The 15,838-nt window shown below is 40.7% G+C and overlaps 2 protein-coding genes and 1 pseudogene across 3 annotated transcripts in view; 1 reads left to right on the top strand and 2 right to left on the bottom strand.

Annotated features, from left to right (window-relative positions):
• The window catches only part of si:dkey-192p21.6 (uncharacterized protein LOC565246 homolog), a 43,908-nt gene extending 41,182 nt beyond the window's left edge, over window positions 1-2,726 (bottom strand). For both annotated transcript variants that reach the window (XM_052498368.1, XM_035753937.2), the window contains exon 1: window positions 2,593-2,726. In XM_052498368.1, the coding sequence (XP_052354328.1) occupies window positions 2,593-2,686 (94 nt within the window). In that variant the 5' untranslated portion in view covers window positions 2,687-2,726. The remainder of the gene's footprint in view (window positions 1-2,592) is intronic.
• A 637-nt stretch (window positions 2,727-3,363) lies between these two features.
• Window positions 3,364-12,467, top strand: LOC118369387 (pterin-4-alpha-carbinolamine dehydratase-like; annotated as a pseudogene).
• A 478-nt stretch (window positions 12,468-12,945) lies between these two features.
• The window catches only part of LOC118369507 (sphingosine-1-phosphate lyase 1-like), a 38,640-nt gene continuing 35,747 nt past the window's right edge, over window positions 12,946-15,838 (bottom strand). Inside the window, exon 14 of the mRNA XM_035753938.2 lies at window positions 12,946-15,702. Within this exon, the coding sequence (XP_035609831.1) occupies window positions 15,544-15,702 (159 nt within the window). The 3' untranslated portion in view covers window positions 12,946-15,543. The remainder of the gene's footprint in view (window positions 15,703-15,838) is intronic.

Raw genomic sequence — 15,838 nt, forward strand, 5'->3', positions numbered from 1 at the left:
GCGAAAGTTCACCTTCCAACAGGACAAAGACCCTAAGCACACAGTCAAGACAATGCAGGAGTGGCTTCGGGACAAGTCTCTGAATGTCCTTGATTGGCCCAGCCACAGCCTGGACTTGAACCCTATCGAACATCTCTGGAGAGACCTGAAAATAGCTGTGCAGCAATGCTCCCCATCGAACCTGAGAGACCTTGAGAGGAACTGCAGAGAACAATGGGAGAGAATTCCCAAATACAGGTGTGCCAAGCTTGTAGGGTCATACCCAAGAAGAATTGATGCTGCAATCGCTGCCAAAGGTGCTTCAACAAAGTATTGATGAAAGGGTCTGAATACTTATGTAAATGTGATATTTAACTATTTTATTAGCAACATTTTCTTAAAACAGTTTTTTCTTTGTCACTATGGGATATTGTTTGTAGATATGAGGGGAATTTTTTTTTTAAATCTATTTTAGAACCAGGTTGTAACGTAAAAAAATGTGGGAAAAGTCAAGGGGTCTGAATTCTTTCTGAAGTCGTTGTAGAGACTGGTGTTAGGAAGACAAACTGTAAATAACATGCCTATCACAAAGATGACAATGCAGTAAATTAAATGACATGAGTCATAACTGATAACAAAAGACAAATCCTCTTTCAAATTTATTGTAAAATCTACGCATTTCATTGTACTTTGGATATGGCAAAAAAGTTGCCTAAAACATGGATAGGGTGGTACAGTAAATATAGAAAAGTTAACTGAGATCATTTGATGCTGCGTTGAAAAAAATGAACTAATATGTAAAAATGTAGAAACTAATTTTGGTTACAGTTGGCAAAGTGAAGCCACTGTACAGTTGAAGTCGGAAGTTTACATAGACTTAGGTTGTCGTCATTAAAACTCATTTTCAACCACTCCACAAATGTCTTATTAACGAATTATAGTTTTGGCAAGTCAATTAGGACATAAACTTTGTGCATGCCACAAATAATTCTACCAACAATTGTTACCAGACAGATTATTTCACTTAAAATTCACTGTATCACAATTCCAGTGGGTCAAAAGTTTACATACATTAAGTTGACTGTGCCTTTAAACAGCTTGGAAAATTCCAGAAAATTATGTTATGGATTTAGAAGCTTCTGATAGGCTAATTGACATCATTTGTACCTTTGAATGTATGTCACGGCTGTTGAATGAACTGGACCAAGGGGTAGCGTGGTGAGGGTACATATTCCTTTAATTATTATGCCGCCAACAATAAACAATAAATAAAAAACAACCGTGAAGCTAAAGGCTATAGTGCCAACAAACAAAGACAGGTGGGGAAAAGGGCTCCCTAAGTATGGCTCCCAATCAGAGACAACGATAGACAGCTGTCCCTGATTGAGAACCATACCCAGCCAAAACAAAGAAATACAAAACATAGAAAAATGAACATAGAATGCCCACCCAAATCACACCCGGACAAAACCAAAATAGAGACATAAAAAGTTCTAAGGTCAGGGCGTGACAATGTATTTCAAAGCATACCTTCAAACTCAGTGCCTCCTTGCTCGACATCATGGGAAAATCAAAAGAAATCAGCCATGACCTCAGGAAAAAATTGTAGACAAGTCTAGTTCATCCTTGGGAGCAATTTCCAAACGCCTGAAGGTACCACGTTCATCTGTACAAACTGATGAAACAAAAATAGAACTGTTTGGCAATAATGACCATCGTTATGTTTGAAGGAAAAAGGGGGATGCTTGCAAGCTGAAGAACACCATCCCAACCGTGAAGCACTGGGGTGACAGCATCATGTTGTGGGGTTGCTTTGCTGCAGGAGGGACTGGTGCACTTCACAAAGTAGATAGCATCATGAGGGAGGAAAAATTATGTGGATATATTGAAGCAACATCTCAAGACATCAGTCAGGAAGTTAAAGCTTGTTCGCAAATGGGTCTTCCAAATGGACAATGACCCCAAGCATACTTACAAAGTTGTGGCAAAATGGCTTAAGGACAACAAAGTCAAGGTATTGGAGTGGCCATCACAAAGGCCTGACCTCAATCCTATAGAAAATTTGTGGGCAGAACTGAAAAAGCGTGTGCGAGCAAGGAGGCCTACAAATGTGACTCAGTTGCACCAGCTCTGTTAGGAGGAATGGGCCAAAGTTCACCCAATTTTTTGTGGGAAGCTTGTGGAAGGCTACCCGAAACGTTTGACCCAAGTTAAACTATTTAAAGGCAACGCTACCAAATACTATTTGAGTGTAAGTTAACTTCTGACCCACTGGGAATGTGATGGATGAAATGAAAGCTGAAAAAACAAAAATTCATTTCACATTCTTAAAATAAACTGGTGATCCTAACTGACCTAACACAGGGAATATTTACTAGGATTAAATGTCAGACATAGTGAAAAACTGAGTTTAAATGTATTTGTTTTAGGTGTATGTAATCTTCCAACTTCAACTGTATGTATAGGAATTGTTTATGACTGTGATTCAGTTCAAATGGATTGAGTTTGCAGTACTTCTATAAATGCACAACGTATGCAGTCCTATACATTCTCTGTTGGACAGCAAAATAAGACCACCTTTAACACCCTTACTCCTGAATTAAAAACACTCACCTGAACACGACTTTGCATCAAGCTTTCCTTCATTTCGTCCAGTTGTAAGAAAGAACACACATAGGATCTGCGTGAGGATTCTTCTAGGCTCCATTTCCTATAACAAAACAATTCCACTGCAACTCATCTTTATGACAGCTACAGATATAAACAGGGTTCAAAGGGCACTATGCATGCATGCGTGTAGAGTTGTCTCGTTTTGTTTGGAGTCTCTTTGGGATCCGATTGAGAGGATAAGACAGCATAAACAGTCACATGCAAAGTTATGCTTATAATGCATTATGAAGAGGGCACTCATAGGACATGTTACCCAAAGGTTTTATCCACCCATTTGAAACTCATGCAATATGAACATGAATGTGTGCGCTGTTAGTATGGTAGCCAGTCGATATTGACACCACCTCCATACTGAGTCAGTTCCTTTAAAAAAAAAAAAAAGAGATTCCATTGCTGTACAATCCCAGGGTGTGTATTACACCCAAAGATACACAGATGAGAGGGAGCCACATTCTAAGACTCATTTTCTTTTGGGGGGGGAAAGAAGAGCTCAAACAGCCCTCAAACAGCCCTCAGTACTGCAACTGTAGTCAATACAAGACAAAGATCGAATCGTACTACGCCGGCTCCGAGGCTCGTCGGATGTGGCAGGGCGTGCAAACTATTACAGACTGCAAAGGGAAGCACAACCGAGGGCTGCCCAGTGAAACGAGCCTACCAGACGAGCTAAATAACTTCTATGCTCGCTTCGAGGCAAGTAACACTGAAACATGCATGAGAGCATCAGCTGTTCAGAATGACTGTGATCACGCTTTCCACAGTCGACGTGAGTAAGACCTTTAAACAGGTCAACATTCACAAGGCTGCTGGGCCAGACGGAATACCAGGACATGTACTCCGAGCATGCGCCGACCAACTGGCAAGTGTCTTCACTGACACTTTCACCCTCTCTGTCTGAGTTTGTAATACCAACATGTTTCAAGCAGACCACCATAGTCCCTGTGCCCAAGAACACTAAGGTAACCTGCCTAAATGACTACCGACCCATAACACTCACATCTGTAGCCATGAAATGCTTTGAAAGGCTAGTCATGGCTCACATCAACACCATTATCCCAGAAACCCTAGACCCACTCCAATTTGCAAACCGCAACAACAGATCCACAGATGATCTAATCTTTATTGCACTCCACACAGCCCTTTCCCACCTGGAAAAAAGGAACACCTGTGTGAGAATGCTATTCATTGACTACAGCTCAGCGTTCAACACCATGGTGCCCTCACAGCTAATCACTAAGGTAAGGATCCTGGGACTAAACACCTCCCTCTGCAACTGGATCATAGGCTTCCTTATGGGCCGCTCCCAGGTGGTAAGGGTAGGTAACAACACATCTGCCACAGGGGCACCTCAGGGGTGCGTGCTCAGTCCACTCATGTACTCCCTGTTCACTCATGACTGCATGGCCAGGCACAACTCCAACACCATCATTAAGTTTGCTGATGACACAACAGTGACACATCACCGACAACGATGAGACAGCCTATATGGAGGAGTTCAGAGACCTGACCGTGTGGTGCAACATGATCAAGACAAAGGAGATGATTGTGTACTAAAGGAAAATGAGGACGGAGCACGCCCACACGCTCATCGTCGGGGCACATTTCATCCCATCACAAATAATTTAATATTCAAACATTTAAATTGAACAACAATTCCAAGTGAAATCTGATAACTCTGATGTGTAGACTTTCCACTGTAGAGTTTATGTCATCTTATCATTGATGAGAATGTCTCAAATGACAACCGAACTGACATCATATTCATTAAGTACCACCGCATATGTTCAATTGTTCGGATTACCAGAATATAGTTAATTTCCCTCCACATACTGATGTTCCGAGAATCTCAATGTTAACCAAGGGTTTTTTAAACGTAACCTCAGTAGGTTAGAGAAGGGAAAACAAGTATTTATGACTGTCATAAACCTATCCCCCAGGCCAACGTCATGACACTGGTATGACAATTGCTCGGCCTCCGACAGCAAGACACTACAGAGGGTAGTGCGTATTGCTCAGTACCTCACCGGGGTCAAGCTTCCTGCCATCCAAGACCTCTATACCAGGCGGTGTCAGAGGAAGGCCCTAAAAAGACTCCAGCCACCCTAGTCATACACGGTTCTCTCTGCTACCGCACGGCAAGCGGTACCGGAGCGCCAAGTCTGGGTCCAAGAAGCTTATAAACAGCTTCTACTCCCAAGTCATAAAACTCCTGAACAGGTAATCAAATGGCTACCCAGACTATTTGCACCCCCCCCCCCACGCTGCTATTACTCTCTGTTATTATCCATGCATAGCCACTTTAATAACCCTACCTGCATGTACATAATTACCTCAATTACCTTGACACCGGTACCCCCTGTATAAAGCCCCGCTATTGTTATTTACTGCTGCTCTTTAATTATTTGTTTTTCTTAACTGTTCATATTTTTTTTTTTGGGGGGGGGGGGTTCTTGAAACTGTAAGTTAACTTGTTTGTTTTCAGCGCATGTGACGGATAAAATTTGATTTGATTTGACCCTACCACCCCCAGCCCAAACCCATCTACCTCAATGTCTAGCCACTCAATGTCCGCACATCAACAAACCCTTTGCAGTGCAAACCACAGCAAACCACTGAAGCACCATATTCATTTCCTACACTCATTCAGGCCTTTTAACCTTGATCATTTGTCATCTCCCTTTGTTCATTTCCTTAACTAGCTAATTTCCCGAGTGCCCCGTTACAGCTGAGTTCACAGGGTCATCTCACAGTAGGGAAACTCATTAACCTTTGACCCTCATTGTACCCTGACACAGGGACAGAGAACCATGGAATCTCTCTGACATATGGCTCTTCATAAGCTTAGCGTAGACTAAACCATTGAATGTTACACACTGACCTACATTCGTGAATTACATCAATCAGTCATTTTTTGTTTAGAGTGAAAGGTGCTGTTTGAGACCATAATCTGTCAATATCCTTTCACAGAGATAACATGGATGCCCTTTTCAAATGTTTCACATAATGACCGGCTAGTGAAATGGTGTTGTTATGGGCAACAGTGGAGAGGATTTAAGATTATGGTCATGCCGAAGTCCAGCAGTGTGTATTTATTTTCAGGCTTCTGCATGGACAGCTAGAACAGGACTCCAGCTTGCATTCGAGCTGCTTTTAACTGTGATAGCCGATTGCCTCAGTGCAAGTGAAGCAGAGCCCTCAGTCTCTCTGAGAACAGCCAAAAACCACAGTGAGTGAATTTCTTTGTATTGTAGCTTCTTTATGTTATGAGCCACATGTATTCTCTCTGGCACACCTGTGAGGCGTACTGTGTTGTTTTCAATAGATAACTAAGCAATTGGAGTTATTGATTGGGCCAAATATGAGTATTTGAAAAACAGAATACTGAGTGAGTCTTATAACATGAGATGGCACCGAAAGTGTATATAATGTTTTTCTTTTGCAATAAAACATATTGTCCTGACTGGAACAGAGTCTATACAGTCAGTCATTGAATGAGATGAAGCCTTAGGTTATTGTCTGCCTGTGGTCAATGTGATGTTCCCCAAATCTGGCAACGCTTCACAGATAGTGATAAAGAAGATTAGCATATTGCTAAGATACCGGTTGATGGCATTCTCCTTTAAAATCAGCTGCTTCGTGGTGACATCTCTTTGCTTTGTCTCCATGTTGGCTCGACACCAAGACCGATCATTTGGAGGCATTGACAAATCCTTTTACAAATACCCTCCTTTTTTTTAAGTACCTTTCAGAATTAACTTAGTTTAAAGCTCATGTGATAGATAGCACATGTGTAAAGAGCTGTGGAATCCCATTGAAGTGATGAGGAGAAAGCAATGGAGCCTCCCACCATTTTGAAAACCAGGGATGTTTTCAATTAGGGTGACACGTTCAGAATGTTGCAGAAACAAATTCTATTAAAAAAATATTAAAAAGCACTTCTACATAAACAGATAATTGTACCGCTTCTACACAACGCATTTCTATCTGAACGTTATGAACAGGCCCCAGGAATGCAATGCAACACTAACTCCAGACGGGCTTCTACGCAACCAATCACAGGTTGCATTTGTGCAACTGCCAACCTTCACATAGGCAGCCAGTGACTATTTGCTTTGATCTTCCCAGGCCAGTAAAAATCCAGGGTTTGAGTGAGGAGGAGAGGGAGCGTCTACTCCCCTTGCTCCGGAACGCCCAGTGGGTGGTGGTGGGAAGGGACGCCATCTACAAAGAGTTCATCTTCAAAGACTTCAACCAGGTCAGAAAAGCTTGAATATATTCATAAAAAGTGTCTGAGAGTGCTGATCTAGGATCAATTTAATGGCTGTAGGGTATAAAATGCATTTGACTTGATTGTGACAATGAAGACTTGGACGTACAGTGTGATACTTTATCTCACAGGCCTTTGGCTTCATGTCCAGAGTGACTCTACAAAAGCAGAGAAAATGGACCATCACCCTGAGTGGTTTAGTGTGTACAACGAGGTATTTCAATAAACCCACTAGGATTGCCTGGGATAAAAGAGATATAGACAAACCTGTTATCCCTTTCACAGCTAGTGATGCTGTCTCTCCATATGTCACTATAGCTTTAACAGGTGTATGTCCAGTTGAATAACCGACGTATGTCCATTTATCAGTAAGATGGCGCCGGAAGAAATGGCAGCAGTTTTACGGGCGACCATCCAATTGTGCTATTATGTGTCTTTTCGCATTATTTGTAACTTATTTTGTACATCATGTTTCTGCAACCATATCTTACAGCAAAAAAAAATGCTTCTGGATATCAGGACAGCAATCACTCACCTTGAATTAGACTTAAGATTTTTTTTCAACAAGAAGGATGCACAGGACATTCTACGAACACCCGACAAAGGCCAACATGCCTGTTATTTGCAAGAGGAAGAGACGCAGGTACAGAGGACACAGAGCGGGATGCCTCGTAAGGATCGCAGAAGGCGAGTGTGAAAGCTGCCATTACGTCAATATTACTTACCAACGTGCAATCATTGGACAATAAATGAGACGAGGTACGATCACAAATATACTACCAACGGGACATCAAAAACTGTAATATCTTATGTCTCACGGAATCGTGGCTGAATGATGACATGGATATTCAGCTAGTGGGATATACGCTGCACTGGCAAGATAGAACAGCACACTCCGGTAAGACGAGGGCGGTCTGTGCATATTTCTAAACAGCTGGTGCACGAAATCTAAGGAAGTCTCTACATTTTGCTCGCCTGAAGTTGAGTATCTTGTGATAAATTGCAGTTTTTAGCTATACTTTTCGTGGCTGTTTATTTACCACCACAGACAGATGCTGGCACTAAGACCACACTTAGTCAGCTGTATAAGGAAATAAGCAAACAGGAAACCACTCACCCAGAGGCGGCGCTCCTGGTGGCCGGAGACTTTAATGCAGGGAAACTTAAATCAGTTTTACCTAATTTCTATCAACATGTTAAATGTGCAACCAGAGGGAAAGAAATTATAGATCACCTGTACTCCACACACAGAGAAGCGTACAAAGCTCTCCCTCACCCTCCATTTGGTAAATCTGACCACAAATATCCTCCTGATTCCTGCTTACAAGCTCAAATTAAAGCAGGAAGCACCAGTGACTCGGTCTATAAAAAAGTGGTCAGATGAAGCAGATGCCAAACTACAGAACTGTTTTGCTATCACAGACTGGAACATGTTCCGGGATTCTTCCGATGGCATTGAGGAGTACACCACATCAGTCACTGACTTATCCTAGAAACCCTAGACCCACACCAATTTGCATTCCGTCCAAACAGATCTACAGATGATGCAATCTCTATTGCACTCCACACTGCCCTTTCCCACCTGGACAAAAGGAACACCTACGTGAGAATGCTATTCATTGACTACAGCTCAGCGTTCAACACCATAGTACCCGCAAAGCTCATCACTAAGCTAAGGATCCTGGGACTAAACACCTCCATCTGCAACTGGATCCTGGACTTCCTGACGGGCCGCCCCCAGGTGGTGAGGGTAGGTTGCAACACATCTGCCACACTGATCCTCAACACTGGAGCCCACCAAGGGTGTGTGCTCAGTCCCCTCCTGTACTCCCTGTTCACCCACGACTGCATGGCCAGGCATGACTCCAACACCATGATTTACTTCTTTGGGATAGGGGGCAGCATTTTCACTTTTGGATGAAAAGCGTGCCCAGAGTAAACCTCCTCCTACTCAGTCCCAGATGCTAATATATGCATATTATTATTATTAGTATTATTGGATAGAAAACACTCAAGTTTCCTAAACTGTTTGAATGATGTCTGTGAGTATAACAGAACTCATATGGCAGGCAAAAACCTGAGAATAAATCCAAACAGGAAGTGGGAAATCTGAGGTTTGTAGTTTTTAAACTCAGCCCCTATTGAAGTTACAGTGGGATATTGGTTATGTTGCACGTCTTAAGGCTTCCACTAGATGTCAACCGTCTTTAGAAACTTGTTTGAGGCTTCTACTATGAAGGGGAGCTGAATGAGAGGGGAATGAGTCAGTGGTCTGCCAGCAGCCTCGTTCTCAGTCACGCGCATTCACATGAGAGGTAGCTCTCGTTCCCTTGCTTTTCTACAGACAATGGAATTCTCCAGTTGGGACATTATTGAACATTTATGATAACATCCTAAAGATTGATTCTATACATAGTTTGATATGTTTCTACAACCAAACTCCCTAACAAAAGGAGGTACATGGACATAAATGATTTTTTATCGAACAAATCAAACATTTATTGTGGAACTGGGATTCCTGGGAGTGCATTCTGATGTAGATCATCAAAGATAAGGGAATATTTATAATGACATTTCTGACTCATGTTGACTGCGCAACATGGCGGTTATTTATTTTGGGCTCTGAGTATTGTACTCAGATTATGCTTTTTCCATAAAGTTATTTTGAAATCTGACACAGCAGTTACATTAAGGAGAAGTTTATCTAAAGTCCCATGCATAACACTTGAATTTATCAACATGTATAATGAGTATTTCTGTGTATTGATGTTGCTCTCTGCAAAATCACAGCATGTTTTGGAACTACTGAACATAACACGCCAATGTAAAATGTCTTTTTTGGATATAAATATGCACTTTATCAAACATAACATACATGTATTGTGTAACATGAAGTCCTATGAGTGCATCTGATGAAGATCAAAGGTTAGTGATACATTTAATCTCTATTTGTGCTTTTTGTGACTCCTCTCTTTCACTGGAAAAATGGCTAGGTTTTTCTGTGACTTGGTGGTGACCTAATAAGCTTTCGCTGTAAAGCATTTTTGAAATCAGATGCTGTGGCTGGATTAACGAGAATTTTATCTTTAAAATGGTGCCTAATACTTGTATGTTTGAGGAATTTGATTTATGAGATTTCTGTTTATTTGTATTTGGCGCCCTGCAATTTCATTGGCTGTTGGCGAGGGGTTCCCAGACAGGTTAAGTTTGAAGACTACACAACAGTGGTAGGCCTGATCACCGACAATGACGAGACAGCCTATAGAGAGGTCATAGACCTGGCCAGGTGGTGGCAGAATAACAACCTATCCCTCAACGTAACCAAGACTAAGGAGATGATTGTGGACTACAGGAAAAGGAGGACCGAGCACGTCCCCATTCTCATCGACTGGGCTGCAGTGGGTCAGGTTGAGAGCTTCAAGTTCCTTGGTGTCCACATCAACAACAAACTAGAATGGTCCAAACACACCAAGACAGTCTTGAAGAGGGCACGACAAAGCCTATTCCCCCTCAGGAAACTTAAACAATTTGGCATGGGTCCTCAGATCCTCAAAAGGTTCTACAGCTGCAACATCGGGAGCACCCTGATTGGTTGCATCACTGCCTGGTACGGCAATTGCTCTGCCTTCGACCGCAAGACACTGCAGAGGGTAGTGCGTACGGCCCAGTACATCACTGGGGCTAAGCTGCCTGCCATCCAGGACCTCTACACCAGGCGGTGTCAGAGGAAGGCCCTAAAAATTGTCAAAGACCCCAGCCACCCCAGTCATAAACTGTTCTCTCTTACTGCATGACAAGCGGTACCGGTGTCAAGTTTAGGACAAAAAGGCTTCTCAACAGTTTTTACCCCCAAGCCATAAGACTCCTGAACAGGTAATCAAATGGCTACCCAGACTATTTGCATTGTGTGACCCCCAACCCCTCTTTTATGCCGCTGCTACTCGGTTTATCATATATGCATAGTCACTTTAGCTATACATTCATTTACATACTACATCAATTGGCCCAACCAACCAGTGAGTGCCCCCCCCCCTGTCTTTTTACCATTGTTTTTATTTCTTTACTTACCCATTGTTCACCAAATACCTTATTTGCACTGTTGGTTAGAGCCTGTAAGTAAGCATTTCACTAAGGTCTCCTCCACCTGCTGTATTCGACGCATGTGACAAATAAACTTTGATTTGATTTACCCTGTATTTCCTGCAGTCTCTTATCCTCTTCACCAGGTCCAGATCGCACACATGACTGCGGGGGCCTCTCCCAGAGAAACATCACTGACTACCTTCATCGACCAAGCATCTGTCCTCTGAGCAACTCATGGCCTGCAGCCATTTCAGTCTATCAGTTCCAGTCATTTCAGTATGTCATTTCAGTGGCAGAACCCAGAGCAGAGGACACCTATTCATCCCGCTCCATACGTTCATTCAGATAACTAACCTGGGACAGGAACAGGAAATGACACCCCAGAATCCCAATGAATGTTTAATGTTCACGTTCAATTCAATTCAATTGTAACATTTAGTAAGTGTGGTGTTACTAGACAGATGTGGAAAGTGGATTTAAGAGCACAAGACCATAAGCCAGTACCAAGACCATAGGCCTATATACAGTGGGGTCTGAAATTGACACCCTTGATAAAGATGAGCAATAATGACAAAAATAATAATAATTCAAATACTGAGCTATATTGTATGCTCCAAAAATTGGGAAATTATATTATTTTATACTCATACAATTGCTCAGAAAAATCGATATTGTTTAAGAAATAAGACACTTCTACAGTCATGTCAATAATCCTGAAGGAATTGTAAATAGTGAGAAAGTTGCAGGGGTTCAAAGATCATATCCACAAGACATGCTAACCTCCCGTTATTGGTAAAGGTGAGAGGTTAGCATGTCTTGGAGGGTATCATCTTTGACCCTCTAACTTCCTCACTCATTATTCAAGATTCATTCAGCATGACCTGTAATCATGGCAGCATCCACATTAATGCATTAACATTCTATTCTTATTTACAATGTAATTCATGACACAATACATTATTTACCATTCAAATCATCTGAAACCCAACCAAAACAAACTGCAAATGCATCCAACAAGATTGCAGTCACAAGCTTCATGTAGTCATGTGTGCTAGGAATATGGGACCAAATGCTAAACTTGACTACTAATTTATAAGAATCTGTAGGGGTGTCAATAATGTTGACCCTTACCTTTTTGAAGAAAGAGTATTACTTGTTAAAAAAAAATCTCTGAGCAATTGTAGTAGTATAAATTAATATAATTCTCCAAATTTTTGGGATCATACAATATTGCTCAGTATTTATTTTATTCAGTCATTATTGCTCATCTTTATCAAGTGTCAATTTCGTAACCCACAGTAAATGAAACATTCCTCTATCCCCAGCTGAGCGGATCAAGTGCTCTAAAATAAAAAGCATCACAAAAGGTACGTAATATGACTCTAGCTCTGACTACGAACTGTTGTTCATTCGTCATTATCTAAAATTATAGTGGCAACATAAACACTGCGTTTTGTTGTGACTGTCTAGCCTACTTGTGGCTACCATTTGTCTCAAATGGTTTTCCTCTGTCTAGTAATTGGAAAATAAATTTGTCTGAATAACTAGTGTGTCTTTATTAATTTGTCAAAAGTGGCCTACAGATAAATGGGGCCAGCCACAGAATATTTCACCCCTCCTAGAAATCACAAGATGATAAACAAGGTTTAATCAGATTGAATATATTTATCTAAAAAAACAACAAATGGAACAGCTGTTGTGGTATTATTGAAAATTGTATGTCGCTTAGCTTCCGGTGTGCTGAAAGTATTTTTGAATCAATTGTTATGCTGAAAAAAGGAGTGTAGTCAAGGCCAACAAATGCTTTCAAAAGGTGTTTCCTCTGGAGTAATGAAGGATAGCAAACAATTACACAATAGTCAGGGGTGGATGTAGTGATTTAGCAACCTCGGGCAAAACATGTTTTAAACAAGTTTTATACAGTATATAAAAGATGACGACTAGTATTATTTTTTTAAACATTTAATGATATTATTTCAAATGAACAACACTTACATGTACGGTATAAAAGAGAACTGGACCTTACTGAACTCGATGTTATGAAGCCAAATCCCTGAGGCTGATCGATACATACAAATATAATCTACATTTCCTTAGATACATAAATATATTTTTATGGATCTATTCATTGGAGTTACCCAATAGCACTCGTCAATCTAACCTATAAAAAGGCATACAGGTAAATGCCTAATGCTGTTACAATTATGCCCATGCAACAACAACAGAAAGGCATGATCTACCATACCTCCTAGAGGGCAAGGTGCTTCGTTCAGATTTTGACAGGCACATTTTGTAAAGCTGACCCAATTCTCACTGTACAAGTTACAGATTATATGGTGGGGTAATCACTAAGCAGCAATTTCTCATGTACTAATACTACCACAATCATTTTCATAAAGGACATGTACATGTTTCTATTGCAATTGAAAATAATCTCCTGGCTATTGAAATGTCACAATATTAGTGGATGTTTCCCCATTGACGGCTCCACCGAAAAATAGAAACCACAGGATGAATCCGTCGTCAGGTCTCTGACAAATGTGTGCCTTTGAGGGCCACCCTGTCCATTGCTTTTCATTCTTGCTACATAATCAAGCAGTGGCGCTAGAAAATCAAAAGAACAAACTAGAAACTGCAGCCCTCGAAGACCAGAATTGACCCCCAACAAATTAGTGCTTGCCCTGCAGTCAAAAAGAAAAACACAATGGTTGAAGATAAGAAAAGGAAAAAAAGAAAGACACGAGACAATTTGTGATAAAAAAAAAAAAAGAAGTGGTCACATAGTCAATGCTTAATGATACACCAGGACGAGGCTAAAAGTCATCATATCATTCTTGTCAGACTATTTCCCTCCTTATGACTCCAGAAAGGGAAAACATCTACGACACAGACATGGAAAGAAAACAACTGATATGTACTTAAAGTTTGACTACAAACACTAACGTGAAAGCACATTGGAAAGATCAAAGGATTTTTGGGGTGTCCCACCAAGTGTACAGTAGGGGTGTGTTTTTTTGCAAACAGTTTGATCCCAGTAGCATTGCTTTTAAGAACAGTTTGCAGTTTATCAAATGCCATAACAGTTTAGTCTGAAATGTTTAAACCTTATATGAAAAACTGAGACAGGCTTTTCCTGTCTTCTTTAGCCCTATAACGATGTTACTGGGTGAACAAGCAACACATTTGCATTGAACAGAAACTGAGGTAGATAAAATTAGAAGATAAGTTGATTACTTTAATACAAGAACACATTAAAAAAATGATTAAATCTGAGTTGGAGACCTAAAACAGCCTATAAAAGATGCCGAAATAAGTTGTTTTCAGTTCCTTGAGATCAATTCTAGGTTAAACCATTCGATTCACGGCTAAACCATTGACTCAAATAGAAAGGGGTAATGAATATGTGGTCTCAGATTCTTAACATATTGGCGGTGCACAGTATACTAGGTAGTGTACTACAGCAGCTGGGGTTTCCTGCTGCCTGAATTATTACTGAAACATGCAAATAGCCACAGACGGACGACAATTAGGAATACATGTATATATGCACTATAGTACAATAAGTGGCTAGGAAAGTATTGTGCTAAATTCAAAAGGAGCTCAAGTCTTAAAAATGACTCAAGTTTGTTGTCCATAGAAATCCATGCAGATATGATTGCTCCTCTATCATTCATTACTATTCATTGGGTCTTTATTTATTTCACTAGGAAATGAATGATTTTCAGTGAAAACTGTTACTTGTTGTAGATTATTCGAACAGAGACAGATTTAAAATCACTGTCTGAAGTACCTGGAACATGAGTATTGAGAAGTATATCGTGTTTTCTGGTAGGAGGCAGTAGAGGGGTTCTCCCTGACTTATGATTGTGGTCTTGCTCTCGACCAAACATTACTCGGAGGCTAAAATGTTCTATGATTTTTTTTTTTATCTAGAGTATTTTCAATCACCACTTTAGAACGAGACACTTATTCGAGAGAGATAGCAGGATATTGTAAATTAAAGAGTTCATAGCATCTAACTGAAGCAGAAAATCTTGAGACAGGACATTGAAATTACCACTTGAATTAAACCGTCGTCAAGTGCTCTATAGTTTAGTTTTTATAATAAAAAAAAACTAATTTATATTACATTTCAAAAAATGTTCTCTCAAAACCATACATAACTTTATCTGAATGGCTTGAGCTGCTATTCTACATATGTGCTTTTACTTTCCATATATTTGAAAAATGCCTCGGTATCTAAAAACAATGGCTTGTGCTTCTGAAGATATCTGAAAAAGGGTTTTTGGATAGATTAAAGGTGGGCAAGATAAGGCAACTGTTGAGTGATTCATTGGGTGGACCAGAGGTGAAGCAGGCTGGTAAGCAGGGCTGTGTTCATTAGGCACCAAACGGAAGGAAACACACTAAAACAGGGAGGAACTACTTGAACTTGTCTAACAAGAAACACTTATTTTCTTTTTCCGATGCAAAACATTTTACAACGCTTTCCATTGCGTGCCCTAATGAATATGACCCAGGTGTGTGTCCAGGACACAGCCTATTCAGTGGGCCTTGCCGTTGCTGTTGCCATTTATATGGGTCTTCTGGGGCTGAGAGGACCTTGGCTCCTCTGTGCTGTAGAGGCAGTCCAGGAAACCGCAGGAGATCTCTGTCACCATGGATCTGTCAGGGATGGACTGGGCCATGCCATAGATCGCTCCCTAGAGCATGAACATTTATGAATGTAGAGCCATGTAAATCCAATACGTTTGCAAATTAAAATATAAAAGAAATATATTTGCAAGCGAAGCTACTTTAGAGAACATTAAAAAAATTGTTTTTTTCTCTCATTTTAAG

Source organism: Oncorhynchus keta, chromosome 36 (assembly GCF_023373465.1).
Source record: "Oncorhynchus keta strain PuntledgeMale-10-30-2019 chromosome 36, Oket_V2, whole genome shotgun sequence".
Classification (NCBI taxonomy): Eukaryota; Metazoa; Chordata; class Actinopteri; order Salmoniformes; family Salmonidae; genus Oncorhynchus; species Oncorhynchus keta.